This window comes from Ranitomeya imitator, chromosome 6 (genome assembly GCF_032444005.1).
Source record: "Ranitomeya imitator isolate aRanImi1 chromosome 6, aRanImi1.pri, whole genome shotgun sequence".
In the NCBI taxonomy this organism is placed as follows: domain Eukaryota; kingdom Metazoa; phylum Chordata; class Amphibia; order Anura; family Dendrobatidae; genus Ranitomeya; species Ranitomeya imitator.
In genome coordinates this window covers 243,932,628-243,950,216 of record NC_091287.1, presented here as the reverse complement: position 1 = coordinate 243,950,216, position 17,589 = coordinate 243,932,628, and the positions used below count along the sequence as shown (strand labels likewise).

The 17,589-nt window shown below is 43.3% G+C and overlaps 1 protein-coding gene across 6 annotated transcripts in view; it reads right to left on the bottom strand.

The window, feature by feature from the left end:
- The window catches only part of LOC138642407 (uncharacterized), a 231,528-nt gene that overhangs the window by 164,848 nt on the left and 49,091 nt on the right, over positions 1-17,589 (bottom strand). For all 6 annotated transcript variants that reach the window (XM_069730531.1, XM_069730534.1, XM_069730535.1 and 3 more), the window contains 3 exons: positions 8,284-8,328; positions 5,783-5,830; positions 3,117-3,161 (listed from right to left, as the gene is read on the bottom strand). In XM_069730531.1, the coding sequence (XP_069586632.1) occupies positions 3,117-3,161; positions 5,783-5,830; positions 8,284-8,328 (138 nt within the window). The remainder of the gene's footprint in view (positions 1-3,116; positions 3,162-5,782; positions 5,831-8,283; positions 8,329-17,589) is intronic.

Below are 17,589 nucleotides of genomic sequence, written 5' to 3'. Positions count from 1 at the left end.
CACGGTCTCCGGGTGCTGCAGCTCTTCCCCTGTTCAGCCGTCACGTGGGACCGCTCATTAGAGAAATGAATATGGACTCCACTCCCATAGGGGTGGAGCCGCATATTCATTTCTCTAATGAGCGGTAACGGTGACCGCTGATAGAGGAAGAGGCTGCGGCACCGAAGACCTGCTGTCCGGGGGAAGGAGCGGGACGCCGAGAGCAGGTAAGTATCTCATATTCACCTGTCCGCGTTCCACACGCCGGGCGCCGCTCCATCTTCCCAGCGTCTCTCCGCACTGACTGTTCAGGTCAGAGGGCGCGATGACGCATACAGTGTGCGTGCCGCCCTCTGCCTGATCAGTCAGTGCGGAGAGACGCCGGGAAGGGACGCAGAGGAGCTGCAAGCAAGAGAGGGGAGTACGGCGTTTTTTTTATTTTTTTATTATTGCAGCAGCAGCAATGGCACAGCTTTATAAGGAGCATCTATGGGGCAATAATGAATGGTACAGAGCACTATATGGCACAGCTATAGGACAATAATAACTCGATATATACTGTAAATAAATATATATATATATATAATATAGTAAAGGGAACACAGAGGAACACAGATTGTCAATGAATTTCTCCTGCTGTTGTGCAAATGAAATAGATACCAGGTAGAAATGATAGTTAATTAGCAAGACAACCCCTATAAAAAAAAATAAAAAAAAAAGTGGTTATGCAGTGGGTGACTACACCCTTTTTGGCTGTTCGGGTCACTTCTGCATTTTATCATTGCTCTAATCCCAAGAGGTACTGTACAGTATCATGAGGTGGCGTCTACAATCCACAGTAGTTGCTCAGGTAGTGCAGCTCATCCAGGATGTCACATCAAGAGAGCTGTGGCAAGAAGGGTAGCTGTGCCTGTCAGCAGTGTCAAGAGCATGGAAAACATACCAGGAGACAGGCCAGTAGACTAGGAACTGTGGAGGGGGCCTTAGGAGGGTAACAACCCGGCAGCAGGATCGGTACCTCCTCCTTTGTGTAAGGAGATTAAAGAGGAGCAGTGCCAGAGCCCTGCACAATGACCTCCCGCAGGCCACTAACATCCATGTGTCTGCTCAAACTGTCAGAAACCGACCCCATGAGGCAGGTATGAGGGCCCGACATCCACAAGTGGATGCTCTGCTTACAGCTCAACACGGCGCAGGGCAACTGGCATTTGCCAGAGAACATCAAAATTGGCAAATTCGACAATAGCGCCCTGTGCTCTTCACGGATGAGAGCAGATTCAAACTGAGCGCATGTGACTGTCTGGAAGCGCAATGGAGAACATTCTACTACCTACAACATCCTCCAGCATGACTAGCTTGATAGTGGGTCAGTAATGGTTTAGGCAGGCAGTTTTTTTGGGTGCCGCACAGCCCTCCATATGCTAGCCAGAGGTAACCTGACTGCCATTAGGTACTGGGATGAGATCCTCAGATGCATTGTGAGACCATATATGCAGGGGAACTGGGCCCTGGGTTCCTTCTGATACAGGACAATACAACAGTAGACCTCATGTGGCTTAAGTGTGTCAGCAGTTCCTTCATGATAAAGCCACTGAAGCTATGGACTGGCCTGCCCGTTCCCCAGACCCGAACCCAATTGAGCACATATGGGACATCATGTCTAGTTCCATCCACTAACGCCACGTTGCACCACAGACTGTACAGGAGTTGAGTGATGCTGTCATCCAGGTCTGGGAGGAGAGCCCTCAGGAGAACATCCAACGCATCATCATCAGCATGTCCAGAAGTGGTGTGTGTGTGTGTGTGTGTGTGTGTGTGTGTGTGTGTGTGTGTGTGTGTGTGTGTGTGTGTGTGTGTGTGTGTGTGTGTGTGTGTAGGGGGCGGTCAATACAGGCACGTTGAGGCCACACACACTGAGGATCATTTTTGTCTTCAGGCATTTCCACTGAAGTTGTATCAGCCTGTAATTTCATTTTCAACTTTGATTTTGAGTATCATTCCAAATCCAGACCTCCGTGGGATATTAGTTGTGATTTACATTGATCATTTTTATGTTTTATTTTTCTCAACACATTCCACTATGTAATGAATAAAGATTTGCAACTTGAATATTTCCTTCAGCGATATCTAGGATGTGATATTTTAGGGTTTCCTTTATATTTTGGAGCAGTGTATATTTAATACTTTAGCTTGAGGCATAAAGACATTATCTCAATTTACATTTATATTCATCTATGAGTTTTGAATTAAAACTTCCCTATCCTTCCCTGCCCACACTACCTAGCTGCTTTACTTTTCCTCCTACTTTTTTGACGACGCTTTGGTTGAGAATCTCAGTGGATGCCGAGATGCTTGCGTCAAAGGGCAATAGCTGTGTCAACTGTATCAGCCTCTGCTGCCTGCCTGAAATTACCTTCTCTTCATTGGCTGGGCTAGACCCTGCGTGATGCACACAATGACCGCACTCTCTTGGTGACTCAGATCAGCAGTCACAGGTGCTGTGTCAAAGTACCAGGCGTACAGAGGCAATCACTTTTGATAATGCTCAGGTTGTTCTAGACATGGTGATACCTTATAATTATAACTTTTTCTAATAACTTTTTTCACATAAAAACAGCGTTTTTTGGTTGCTGAACATTTTTCATTTTTTTTTTTGTTAGGCCGGGATCACACATGCGCGAGATTCTGCCGAGTCTCGCAGGTGAAAACCCAGCTCTGGCGCCGGCACTCCGAAGCGGAGCGTGCAGCCGCACAGCAATACATAGAGCTGCACGCTGCGCTCCGCAGTGCCGGCGCCAGACCTGGGTTTTCTCCTGCGAGACTCGGCCGTATCTCGCGTATGTGTGATCCCGGCCTTATAGTAAGGAAATTAAAGTTTAATTTGTCTGCTGATCGCTGGTCTTATGCCATGCAATCATTGCGTTGCTGGGTATTAGACCCCATTTCTCTGATATGTTCGATCATATCAGAGTTAGAGAGAAATTAATTTTAAATCTGACTTTTTGATTTGTGATGCCCTTGGTGTTCCCTTTATTGCCACATGACAAATCTTGACTGGACATAGAGATCGTGCCACTTGAGAAATGGCAATTATTATAAACTCATTAAAGGAAAATGTAAAATAAACATCCGCATACCTGGTTGAACATTCCCAGCAGGGTTCACGTTCCTTACTGCTTGAGCTTAAAAAGAAGAAAAAAATTAGGTCACCAACCTATTGTGACAACAAGAAATTTCTTAATGAAAGCACTATTCAGATTTAGTCTACATTATATGCTACTAAAATAGGTTATTTGGGATTTAAGAACTTATGACCTTTTCTTAGGATATGCAATCGGTGCTTGATGGTTTTAAGGTCCGATCCGTTAATTAGAATAAAGAGTCTGAAGGGCTCATGGCGCTAAGCTGTAGTACAAGGCACAGCCATCAGGATAGACCAGACACTACGTCTATATAAATAAAAGTGATGCAGAGCTCAATTCTGTTGGTCTACACAAACCCAACTGATTAGACACTGACTTAAGTCCCAGATAATGTTCTCGAGCTCTTATGTTTAAGGTGTTTTAAAGGGAACCTGTCACCCCCAAAATCGAAGGTGAGCTAAGCCCATCGGCATCAGGGGCTTATCTACAGCATTCTGTAATGCTGAAAAGGCTTCCTAAGCGTTTCAAAAGGTCCCTTAGTCTGTTTCAGTAGGCTCCACAATCATGGAGAAGACTGTTGACTTGACAGATGTCCAGAAGGCAGTCATTGACACTCCACAAGGAGGGTAAGCCACTAAAGGTCTGCTAAAGGAGCTGGCTGTTCACAGAGTGCTGTATCCAAGAATATTAATGGAAGGTTGAGTGGAAGGAAAAAGCGTGGTGAAAAAAAGGTGCACAAGCAACTGGGATAACCGCAACCTTGAAAAGATTGTTACGAAAAGGGCATTCAAAAATTTGGGGGGAGATTCACAAGGAGTGGACTGCTGATGGAGTCATTGCTTCAAGAGCCACCACACAGAGATGTATCCAGGACATGGGCTACAAGTGTCACATTTCTTGTGTCAAGCCACTCATGACCAATAGAGCACACCAGAAGTGTCTTACATGGGCCAAGGAGAAAAAGAACTGGACTGTTGCTCAGTGGTCTAAGGTGGTGTTTTCAGATGAAAGGAAATTTTGCATTGCATTTGGAAATCAAGGTACCAGAGTCTGGAGGAAAAGTGGCGAGGCACACAATCCAAGCTGCTGGAGGTCTTGTGTGAAGTTTCCACAATCAGTGATGGTTTGGCGAGTCATATCATCTGCTAGTGTAGGCCCACTGTGTTTTATCAAGACCAAAGTCAGGGCAGCCACCTACCAGGGAATTTTAGAGCACTTCATGCTGCCCTATGACGACAAGCTTTTTGGAGATGGAATTTTCATTCTCCAGCAGGACTTGGCATTTAAGAAAACAACAGTATCACTGTGCTCGATTGGCCAGCAAACTCGCTTGACCTTAACCCCATAGAAAACCTATGGGGTATTGTCAAGAGGAAGATGAAAGACACCAGACTCAACAATGCAGATGAGCTGCTGGCTGCTATCAAAGCAACCTGGACTACCATAACACCTCACCAATGCCACAGGCCGATCACCTCCATGACACGTTGCATTGATGCAAAAGTAGCCCCAACCAAGTATCGAGTTAACTTACTGAACATACATTTCAGTAGGCCAACATTTTGGAATTGAAAATCATTTTTCAAGCTGGTGTTATAAAGTATTCCAATTTACTGAGATAATGATTTTCAGGTTTTCATTGGCTGTAAGCCATAATCATCAACATTAACAGAAAAACACTTGAAATAGATCACTGTCTGTAATGACTATATAATATAGGAGTTTCACTATTTGTATTGAAGAACTGAAATAAATTAACTTTTTGATGATATTCTAATTTTGTGAAAAGCACCTGTATCTTGATCTCGTTACAAATGCACACACAATACTCCATTTGGGTCTTGGACACCACTATATTTACATACATATTGACATGCCCATTATGGTTCTTTTCAGGCAAGCTATAACCCTTTGCTAGTTCTGATGAAGCCATCTTCGTGCAGGGTTTGATAGGGTCAATGAGCACAAGCCTACGTCAAACAGGGGGCGCCATGTTGTTTCTATGGGTACCAACCTCCGCAGCAAGGTAGGGAGCTTATCAGGTGAAAATTAGGGTCATTATCCCTACCTCACAGAAACGTGACCTACCCAGCCTGGCAATCATCAACATCTGCCTGATTTCGTGGCTACTGGCTAGAACCTATAACCCATATTTTTTTTATATGATGAAATTGTTATGTACTACCTGGAACCACGTAGCCCATAACTGACATATCTTGTGTCTTAAGACAGACTACTGTTCCTCTGTATTGTGTTTTTTTTTTTAAAGATATCAATGTTTGTGATATTTTGTAACATGTATACCTATGTGTTTGCTATTCACCAAGCATGGTGGTATTGCTTCTTTGTAGGGTCTAATAGGATCAGTGAGCGTGAGCCGACGTCGAGCGGGACCGCCATATCGCCTCATCAGGTGCCAACCTCCTCGGTAAAGTAGGGAAACCACTAGACCTTTAATTAGGGTCCGTACTCCTATCCACTCACATTGTGTGACCCAATGCAATTCACGAGCCCCTTTTAATAATAATTAAGTGTGTGTATATAATAGATGGGTCTTTTTAATGATTTGATAAAGTACCCTGTAAGTTATTATTCCAATTCTGTGGTCATACACTATGATTAGGACACATGGGAAGACTCAAAAGAGAAGCATTATTTACCGTATGGGATGAAGGGTTTACTTATTGTGGTTGGCTTTTGCACAGCTCCTAAGAAAAAGCAAAAATAATCAAAAATTAACCTCATATTACAAGTTGCAATCAGAGAATTCATCTTCACGTGTAATAACCATTTCGACCTCACTGACATTTTCCAGAAATTAGTGCATAGTGGACATTACATAGTGAAAATTGCAAATATACCATTTTAGTGGCCAGTACACCACGTCCAGCTTGTCAAATGGTTTTCCAGACTTCGCAATTGAAGACCTATCTTAATATGAGTGTTTGGGGGGTCAGAATACACTCGATCATCTGAAAACTGCTCAGTCAGTGGCCAGAACTAAGTGATGTACAGACGTAACACATCAGCACCATCACACTAAGGCCTCTTTCACGCTTCAGTCTTTCTGCTTACGTAGCAATCCATCGATTTTTGAAAATGCAGGATCCTGCAAAAAAAAATTTGCAGGATCCTGCATTTTCCCATAGACTTGTATTGCCGACGGATGGCGACGTATGGCCACACGTCGTGTCCGTCGTGCACTGGATGTGTCTAGTTTTGGCAGCCCGTCGTCACAGAAAAACGTTCAAGGGAACGTTTTTCTGTACGTTGCATCCAGTGTTTCAGACTACGCATGCCCAGCAGGAAATATCGCTCTCACTATCTTTCCTGCTCGGCAATGCAGACGGAAATGTGAAAGCAACACTGTCGGTACGTCGAGCCGACACTTCGTGACGGCCCTGGACCAACGGAAGTGTGAATGAAGCCTAATCAGTGTATAGAAAGGTTGCGTTCCGCCCCTATATTGCTTAGGTTTTGACGCTGTATGCCAGGGCAGTTTTCAGCTGATTAGTGGGTGTGAAGGGTGTCAAACTCCCACTGATATATTAATGACCTAACCAGCAGATAAGTCATCAATCATAAGGTCCTGGACAACCCCAGGCTTCTCCCCTATGTAAGAATGCCATACATGTTGATGCCAACTGAAGGGAGCCATTTGGCTTTGGGAGCATGGATTTTATTGGATTGTTTTTTTGGAGCCATGTCATTTCCCAGCATCTTGCAGCTACTAGTAACACTGAAAACCTATATTTGTTGGATGACTTATCGGAGTAGAGGCTTGTTTTCTTAGAGGGGGTAAAGATTTTAGCAGTACCATTTGAGGGTACATAACTTTATTTACCTGACTTTTTATTTGGTTCATTGGGAGACAAAATTTATGTTGTTGTACTGTTTTACGCAGGTCACCATGCAATAAAACAGACAAGACAACTTTATTCTTTGGATCAGCATGAATAATAATCTTTATTTTTTATAATAATCTTTATTTTTATATAGCGCTAACATATTCCGCAGCGCTTTACAGTTTGCACACATCATCGCTGTCCCCGATGGGGCTCACAATCTAGATTCCCTATCAGTATGTCTTTGGAATGTGGGAGGAAACCGGAGAACCCGGAGGAAACCCACGCAAACACGGAGAGAACATACAAACTCTTTGCAGATGTTGTCCTGGGTGGGATTAGAACCCAGGACCCCAGTGCTGCAAGGCTGCAGTGCTATCCACTGAGCCACCGTGCTGCCCACTTGAATACAGTGCTATCGGATTTACAGAGGTGTTTTTTTGCCAACAAAGCCATATAGGGCATTTTTTTTGCGGGATAAGAAGTCTTCAGTTATATATATTTTCTTTATAGTGTTGACGATACAGGTTAAATTACAGTGAAGTGTCATAGCCTGGCTGTTATAGTAAAAGATACACCAATTATGTGTACTTTTTTTAAATTTACATTATTTTCATATAGAATGTTTTTAGTTGCAAAACATCAGTTATTTTTTATAGCCTTCTTTTAGCTTTTTATATTTTTACAAATAGCTGTTCTTAAAAAAAAAAAAAAATTTTTATTGAACATGTATTGTTACATGTATGTTGCAACCGTAAAGGGGTAGTCTGAAATCCAAATTAATTTTCATTCTAAATCTTTATCTAGTTAATGCTGTAATCTAAACTGTAATGTATCTAGTTAATGCTGTAATCTATTTTCTAATATATGGTACTTAAATTAAAAATTCTTTAACTACACCACATAGGTGCTTTTCTTATTTCTACTTCCTTTTTGATGACGCCTCACTTGAGATCTGAGTGCATACTCAGACGAAGAGTCATCAGGGAAGCAAAGGCTGCGGTCACTACAGAAGCCTTTGCCGCCTCCTTGAAACGAAGAGCCATCAGTGACCGTCACGATGTCAGATCAGCAGTAAGGAGCAGGCAATAGAGCGCACTGCGATTGTACGATGTTCAAATACCTGGCATGCAGAGACCAGTGATATCACTTGTGGGGCCCATCGGGTTTTCTTTATTGCCACATGACAAATATGACAGATTTTGGCTGGTTCATGCCACTTGAGAAACGGCAATTGTAATGCAGAATTTGAAGTGAAGATGCTGAATTTACAGAAGCATCCTTTAAAAAAAGGAAAATGTTAAATATCCGCATACCTGGTTGAACATTGCCTGCAGGGTTCACGTTTCTTACTGCTTGAGCTTAAAAAGAGCAAAAACACATATTGTGATCAGAATAAATTTCTTAATGAAAGCACTTTTCCTACATTTAATGTATATTACATTCTAAAGAATGCAACTCAGGATTACTTGGGATTTGATCAGACAAAGTGGTGTCCCCATATTGTTTTTTGGGGACGCTTTATTGATGATATTTTGGTTATCTGGTCGGGTGATGGAGGTACATTTAAGGAATTTGTGGCACACTTAAATGTTAATGATGTGGGCCTTAGGTTCACCCATGAAGTAGGGGGTGACTGCATCTCATTCCTGGACGTACGGCTGTGGAGAGGAGAGTTGGGTACCATTAATAGCACCATCTTTCGTAAAAAAACGGCAACTAATAGTCTCCTTCGATGGGAAGGCTATCATCCCACTAGTTTAAAGAAAGGGATCCCAAAAGGCCAGTTTTTTAAGGTACTGTCACACTAGACGATATCGCTAGCGATCCGTGACGTTGCAGCGTCCTCGCTAGCGATATCGTCCAGTGTGACAGGCAGCAGCGATCAGGCCCCTGCTGGGAGATCGCTGGTCGGGGAAGAAAGTCCAGAACTTTATTTCGTCGCTGGACTCCCCGTAGACATCGCTGAATCGGCGTGTGTGACACCGATTCAGCGATGTCTTCACTGGTAACCAGGGTAAACATCGGGTAACTAAGCGCAGGGCCGCGCTTAGTAACCCGCTGTTTACCCTGGTTTCCAGCGTAAAAAAACAAACAGTACATACTTACATTCAGCTGTCTGTCCCTTGCTGTCTGGTTCCTGCCTTGACTGCTGGCCGTAGTGAAAGCAGAGCACAGCCACAGCAGTGAGTCACCGCTGTGTGACTCACCGCTGTGCTGTGCTTTCACTTTCACTTTGCGGCCAGCAGTCAGTGCAGGGACCAGACGGCAAGGGACAGACAGCTGAATGTAAGTATGTACTGTTTGTTTTTTTACGCTGGTAACCAGGGTAAACATCGGGTTACTAAGCGCGGCCCTGCGCTTAGTTACCCGATGTTTACCCTGGTTACTGGGGACCTCGGGATCGTTGGTCGCTGGAGAGCGGTCTGTGTGACAGCTCTCCAGCGACCAAACAGCGACGCTGCAGCGATCCGGATCGTTGTCGGTATCGCTGCAGCGTCGCTAAGTGTGACGGTACCTTTAGACTTCGGCGTAATTGTTCCTCACTACAGGACTTTGACTACCAAGCCAATATTCTAAAAAGGAGATTTAGAGACAGGGGGTACCCCGAACATGTAATAGAGAAAGGGTATGAGATTGCAAGAAATTCCAATCGTTTGCAATTACTTACACCTAGACCAAAAAAGGAAGAGGTTGATGTTACCCGTCTGATTGCGACTTATGACGATCAAAATTCTAAAATGATGAAAATACTGGAAAGGTATTGGAATATTTTGAGGGCAGACCCCGATATAGTGGATTATATCCCTAAGACTCCTTCGGTGACATATAGGAGAGGAAAGTCGATACGGGATCGTGTCATCCATAGTCATCTCCAACCCCAAAGAACAGGTGGTACGTGGCTAGAACAGAGGGGTATAGGTACCTTTAAATGTAGAGGATGTAAAGTGTGCCAATATGTTAAACAATCTAATACCTTCACGAGTGCCACAACAGGACGGATTTTCAAAAATAGAGATTTTGCTAGTTGTGTAACGGCGGGGGTTGTCTACCTGTGTACCTGCAGCTGTCCTTTAAACTACAGGTCCTTCTCAAAAAATTAGCATATAGTGTTAAATTTCATTATTTACCATAATGTAATGATTACAATTAAACTTTCATATATTATAGATTCATTATCCACCAACTGAAATTTGTCAGGTCTTTTATTGTTTTAATACTGATGATTTTGGCATACAACTCCTGATAACCCAAAAAACCTGTCTCAATAAATTAGCATATCAAGAAAAGGTTCTCTAAACGACCTATTACCCTAATCTTCTGAATCAACTAATTAACTCTAAACACATGCAAAAGATACCTGAGGCTTTTATAAACTCCCTGCCTGGTTCATTACTCAAAACCCCCATCATGGGTAAGACTAGCGACCTGACAGATGTCAAGAAGGCCATCATTGACACCCTCAAGCAAGAGGGTAAGACCCAGAAAGAAATTTCTCAACAAATAGGCTGTTCCCAAAGTGCTGTATCAAGGCACCTCAATGGTAAGTCTGTTGGAAGGAAACAATGTGGCAGAAAACGCTGTACAACGAGAAGAGGAGACCGGACCCTGAGGAAGATTGTGGAGAAGGACCGATTCCAGACCTTGGGGAACCTGAGGAAGCAGTGGACTGAGTCTGGTGTGGAAACATCCAGAGCCACCGTGCACAGGCGTGTGCAGGAAATGGGCTACAGGTGCCGCATTCCCCAGGTAAAGCCACTTTTGAACCATAAACAGCGGCAGAGGCGCCTGACCTGGGCTACAGAGAAGCAGCACTGGACTGTTGCTAAGTGGTCCCAAGTACTTTTTTCTGATGAAAGCAAATTTTGCATGTCATTCGGAAATCAAGGTGCCAGAGTCTGGAGGAAGACTGGGGAGAAGGAAATGCCAAAATGCCTGAAGTCCAGTGTCAAGTACCCACAGTCAGTGATGGTGTGGGGTGCCATGTCAGCTGCTGGTGTTGGTCCACTGTGTTTCATCAAGGGCAGGGTCAATGCAGCTAGCTATCAGGAGATTTTGGAGCACTTCATGCTTCCATCGGCTGAAATGCTTTATGGAGATGAAGATTTCATTTTTCAGCACGACCTGGCACCTGCTCACAGTGCCAAAACCACTGGTAAATGGTTTACTGACCATGGTATTACTGTGCTCAATTGGCCTGCCAACTCTCCTGACCTGAACCCCATAGAGAATCTGTGGGATATTGTGAAGAGAAAGTTGAGAGACGCAAGACCCAACACTCTGGATGAGCTTAAGGCCGCTATTGAGGCATCCTGGGCCTCCATAACATCTCAGCAGTGTCACAGGCTGATTGCCTCCATGCCACGCCGCATTGAAGCAGTCATTTCTGCCAAAGGATTCCCGACCAAGTATTGAGTGCATAACTGAACATTATTATTTGATGGTTTTTTTGTTTGTTATTAAAAAACACTTTTATTTGACTGGATGGGTGAAATACGCTAATTTATTGAGACAGGTTTTTTGGGTTATCAGGAGTTGTATGCCAAAATCATCAGTATTAAAACAATAAAAGACCTGACAAATTTCAGTTGGTGGATAATGAATCTATAATATATGAAAGTTTAATTGTAATCATTACATTATGGTAAATAATGAAATTTAACACTATATGCTAATTTTTTGAGAAGGACCTGTATGTGGGAAAAACTAAAAGGCAGTTGAAAATAAGGATAAGTGAACACATAGGGGACATAAAACACAAGAGGGATACCCCGCTGGCAAGACATATGGTGGAGAAGCATAAAGGTGACCTAACATCTTTCCACTTTCAGGTTATTGAGACCGTCCCCCAATCTGTCAGGCTAGGGGATTGGGATCGCAAGATATTACAGCGAGAAACGAGGTGGATTTACCTCCTAGACTCCATGTCCCCTTTGGGATTAAATGAGCAACTTAGCTTTACCAGTTTTATTTAAAGTTGTGTTCACTTTGGTTTATAAGATGAGAACTGTTTATTGGTATAGGTCCTCCTAGTGACCACCAATTTGTTCAGCACCCTATGGTGTGAACATGATTAATAGATCTTTCTAAATGGAATCATACCTATTTTGTATGATGGTCTGTTTTGGACCCTCTCATTGATTTTATTTTTGCTGCACGGTCATTTTTTTAAAAACATTACCTTCCCCTTTATTTTTGGGCCCAGGTTATAGTTCTAGTATTACTTTATTATAAGTTTTGAATTAGTAGAGCTCCTATATATTTGCGGTGTTGTATACAATACATGGTACCGCCTCTTTCTTCTATCAGTGTACAATGCGGTGAGCTCTACTGGCAGAGTATGCTCTGATGTCACAGGCCAAGCAAGCTTGTACGAGGCTTGGTACAAGTTTGACAGACCAGCGTGGAACGCTGTGTGCACCACAGAACGGAAGTGCTCTGGCGTCATAGACAAAGCGACACTTCCGGTTTCTTCGGGCGCTCTGTCATGGCGGTGTATAAGAAACAGATTCTGGTAAGACACGTGCAGCCCTTCACTGAGAGCGGTCATTCCGGCACGCAGCTCATTATAGTTGCTCCGGATTTGCTGAGCGGTTCGGGACGCAGCTTATTATAGCTTCCTCGGTCCGCTAGAGGCCACACTCCTTCCCCTGATGAACCCTGGTGTATTATCCTGGGGGGAAACGCGTCGGGATGGGCGGCAGCATATGGATGAGTACATCCTTTATTTTTTGACCATTGCTTTATTATTTGAGAGGTGCTAGTGTTTGGCATATTGAAATTGTCACTGTAGTAGATTAACCCCTTTCTGACATGGGACGTACTATCCCGTCGAGGTGGGGTGGGCCCCCATGACCACGGACGGGATAGTACGTCCAGCGCGATCGGCGGCGCTCACGGGGGGAGCGCCGCCGATCGCGGCCGGGTGTCAGCTGTTTATCGCACTATGTGCCAGGAGCGGTCACGGACCGCCCCCGGGCACATTAACCCCTGACACACCGCGATCAAAGATGATCGCGATGTGCCGGCGGTATAGGGAAGCTTCCCGCAGGGAGGGGGCTCCCTGCGGGCTTCCCTGAGCCCCCCGCAGCAACGCGATGTGATCGCGTTGCTGCGAGGGTCTCACCTCCCTCCCTGCTTCCTCCAGCCCCGGATCCAAGATGGCCGCGGATCCGGGTCCTGCAGGGAGGGAGGTGGCTTCACAGAGCCTGCTCAGAGCAGGCACTGTGAAGGCTGCAACGCTGCATGTCAGATCAGTGATCTGACAGAGTGCTGTGCACACTGTCAGATCACTGATCTGTGATGTCCCCCCCCCCCTGGGACAATGTAAAAAAGTAAAAAAAAAATTTTCAAAATGTGTAAAAAAAAAAATAAAAAAAAATATTCCTAAATAATGAAAAAAAAATATATATATTATTCCCCTAAATACATTTCTTTATCTAAATAAAAAAAAAATAATAAAAGTACACATATTTAGTATCGCCGCGTCCGTAACGGCCCGACCTATAAAACTGGCCCACTAGTTAACCCCTTCAGTAAACACCGTAAGAAAAAAGAAAAAAAAAACGAGGCAAAAAGTGGAATAACACGTGATCAAAAAGACAGATATAAATAACCATGATACCGCTGAAAGCGTCATCTTGTCCCGCAAAAAACGAGCCGCCATACAGCATCATCAGCAAAAAAAAAAAAAAGTTATAGTCCTGAGAATAAAGTGATGCAAAAATAATTATTTTTTCTATAAAATAGTTTTTATCGTATAAAAGCGCCAAAACATAAAAAAATGATATAAATGAGGTGTCGCTGTAGTCGTACTGAGCCGAAGAATAAAACTGCTTTATCAATTTTACCAAACGCGGAACGGTATAAACGCCTCCCCCAAAAGAAATTCATGAATAGCTGGTTTTTGGTCATTCTGCCTCGCAAAAATCGGAATAAAAAGCGATCAAAAAATGTAACGTGCCCGAAAATGTTACCAATAAAAACGTCAACTCGTCCCGCAAAAAACAAGACCTCACATGACTCTGTGAACCAAAATATGGAAAAATTATAGCTCTCAAAATGTGGTAACGCAAAAAGTATTTTTTGCAATAAAAAGCGTCTTTCAGTGTGTGACGGCTGCCAATCATAAAAATCCGCTAAAAAACCCGCTATAAAAGTAAATCAAACCCCCCTTCATCACCCCCTTAGTTAGGGAAAAATTAAAAAAATGTATTTATTTCCATTTTTCCATTAGGGCTAGGGTTAGGGCTAGGGTTAGGGCTAGGGTTAGGGCTAGGGCTAGGGTTAGGGCTAGGGTTAGGGCTAGGGTTAGGGCTAGGGTTAGGGCTAGGGTTAGGGCTAGGGTTAGGGCTAGGGTTAGGGCTAGGGTTAGGGCTAGGGTTAGGGCTAGGGCTAGGGTTAGGGCTAGGGTTAGGGCTAGGGTTAGGGCTAAAGTTAGGGTTGGGGCTAGGGTTAAGGCTACAGTTAGGGTTGGGGCTAAAGTTACGGTTAGGGTTTAGATTACATTTACAGTTGGGAATAGGGTTGGGATTAGGGTTAGGTGTGTGTCAGGGTTAGAGGTGTGGTTAGGGTTACTGTTGGGATTAGGGTTAGGGATGTGTTTGGATTAGGGTTTCAGTTATAATTGGGGGGTTTCCACTGTTTAGGCACATCAGGGGCTCTCCAAATGCGACATGGCGTCCGATCGCAATTCCAGCCAATTCTGCGTTGAAAAAGTAAAACAGTGCTTCTTCCCTTTCGAGCTCTCCCGTGTGCCCAAACAGGGGTTTACCCCAACATATGGGGTATCAGCGTACTCAGGACAAATTGGACAGCAACTTTTGGGGTCCAATTTCTCCTGTTACCCTTGGGAAAATACAAAACTGGGGGCTAAAAAATAATTTTTGTGTGAAAAAAAAAGATTTTTTATTTTCACGGCTCTGCGTTATAAACTGTAGTGAAACACTTGGGGGTTCAAAGTTCTCACAACACATCTAGATAAGTTCCATGGGGGTCTAGTTTCCAATATGGGGTCACTTGTGGGGGATTTCTACTGTTTAGGTACATTAGGGGTTCTGCAAACGCAATGTGACGCCTGCAGACCATTCCATCTAAGTCTGCATTCCAAATTGCACTCCTTCCCTTCCGAGCCCTCCCATGCGCCCAAACGGTGGTTCCCCCCAACATATGGGGTATCAGCGTACTCAGGACAAATTGGACAACAACTTTTGGGGTCAAATTTCTCCTCTTACCCTCGGGAAAATACAAAACTGGGGGCTAAAAAATAATTTTTGGGGGAAAGATTTTTTTTTTCTATTTTCACGGCTCTGCGTTACAAACTGTAGTGAAACACTTGGGGGTTCAAAGCTCTCACCACACATGTAGGTAAGTTCCTTAGGGGGTCTACTTTCCAAAATGGTGTAACTTGTGGGGGGTTTCTACTGTTTAGGTACATTAGGGGCTCTGCAAACGCAATGTGACACCTGCAGACCATTCCATCTAAGTCTGCATTCAAATGGCACTCCTTCCCTTCCGAACCCTCCCATGCGCCCAAACAGTGGTTCCCCCCACATATGGTGTATCATCGCACTCAGGACAAATTGGGCAACAAATTTTGGGGTCCACTTTCTCCTGTTACCCTCGGGAAAATACAAAACTGGGGGCTAAAAAAATAATTTTTGTGGGAAAAATTTTTTGTTTTATTTTTACGGCTCTGCATTATAAACTTCTGTGAAGCACTTGGTGGGTCAAAGTGCTCACCACACATCTAGATAAGTTCCTTAGGGGGTCTACTTTCCAAAATGGTGTCACTTGTGGGGGGTTTCAATGTTTAGGCACATCAGTGGCTCTCCAAACGCAACATGGCGTCCCATCTCAATTCCTGTCAATTTTGCATTGAAAAGTCAAACGGCGCTCCTTCCCTTCCGAGCTCTCCCATCCGCCCAAACAGTGGTTTACCCCCACATATGGGGTATCAGCGTACTCAGGACAAATCGTACAACAACTTTTGGGGTCCAATTTCTTCTCTTACCCTTGGGAAAATAAAAAATTGGGGGCGGAAAGTTAATTTGTGAAAAAATATGATTTTTTATTTTTACGGTTCTACATTATAAACTTCTGTGAAGCACTTGGTGGGTCAAAGTGCTCACCACACATCTAGATAAGTTCCTTAAGGGGTCTACTTTCCAAAATGGTGTCACTTGTGGGGGGTTTCAATGTTTAGGCACATCAGGGGCTCTCCAAACGAAACATGGCGTCCCATCTCAATTCCAGTCAATTTTGCATTGAAAAGTCAAATGGCGCTCCTTCGCTTCCGAGATCTGCCATGCGCCCAAACAGTGGTTTACCCCCACATGTGGGGTATTGTCGTGCTCAGGACAAATTGTACAACAATGTTTAGGGTCTATTTTCTCCTGTTACCCTTGGTAAAATTAAACAAATTGGAGCTGAATTAAATTTTTTGTGAAAAAAAAGTTAAATGTTCATTTTTATTTAAACATTCAAAAAATTCCTGTGAAGCACCAGAAGGGTTAATAAACTTCTTGAATATGGTTTTGAGCACCTTCAGGGGTGTAGTTTTTAGAATGGTGTCACACTTGGGTATTTTCTATCACATAGACCCCTCAAAATGACTTCAAATGAGATGTGGTCCCTAAAAAAAAATGGTGTTGTAGAAATGAGAAATTGCTGGTCAACTTTTAACCCTTATAACTCCCTAACAAAAAAAAATTTTGGTTCCAAAATTGTGCTGATGTAAAGTAGACATGTGGGAAATGTTACTTAAGTATTTTGTGTGACATATCTCTGATTTAATTGCATAAAAATTCAAAGTTGGAAAATTGGGAAATTTTCATAATTTTCACCAAATTTCCGTTTTTTTCACAAATAAACGCAGGTACCATCAAATAATTTTTACCATTGTCATGAAGTACAATATGTCACGAGAAAAACAATGTCAGAATCACTGGGATCCGTTGAAGCGTTCCAGAGTTATAACCTCACAAAGGGACAGTGGTCAGAATTGTAAAAATTGGCCCGGTCATTAACGTGCAAACCACCCTTGGGGGGTAAAGTGGTTAATCTGCTAACATAAGGTATACTCCTGTGAACACACTGTGCCTATGATTAGGGTATACCACAAGGTGTTGATAAAAGGCTCATTCTTGTATACTGCAACTGATTATTTTGCCTCTATATATTAGACACCTTGTGCACCTTTCCTTTATTAAGATCAATTGAAGGGTAACAGTCTATATGACCCTCTTCTTGTGGAAACTATCCCACATTAGATCTTTAAAACTATTCTTTTACACCTTATAAGTATTTGTACACTTTATATTAAGTTATGATGTGGTGGTGGTTTCATTTTTGATAAGATCCTGTAGGGTCACAAGGGAGAGCCGTCGACGAGTGGGGGCGCCACATCGATTTTAGGGTGCCAACTCCACGTGAGGTAGGGTGAGTAAGGGAAAGATCACGCCCCCCCCACCGTCTAGTCTCTATCCTTTCATATATTGTTTATGTTAAGATAGATTAAGGTGTTACTGTCTCCTGACCGATTTCTTTTTTTGGGTATTTTTACTCAGTATTTATTAAAAGTTATATTTTAAAGGGTTTTTTCAACAAAGCCATATAGGGCA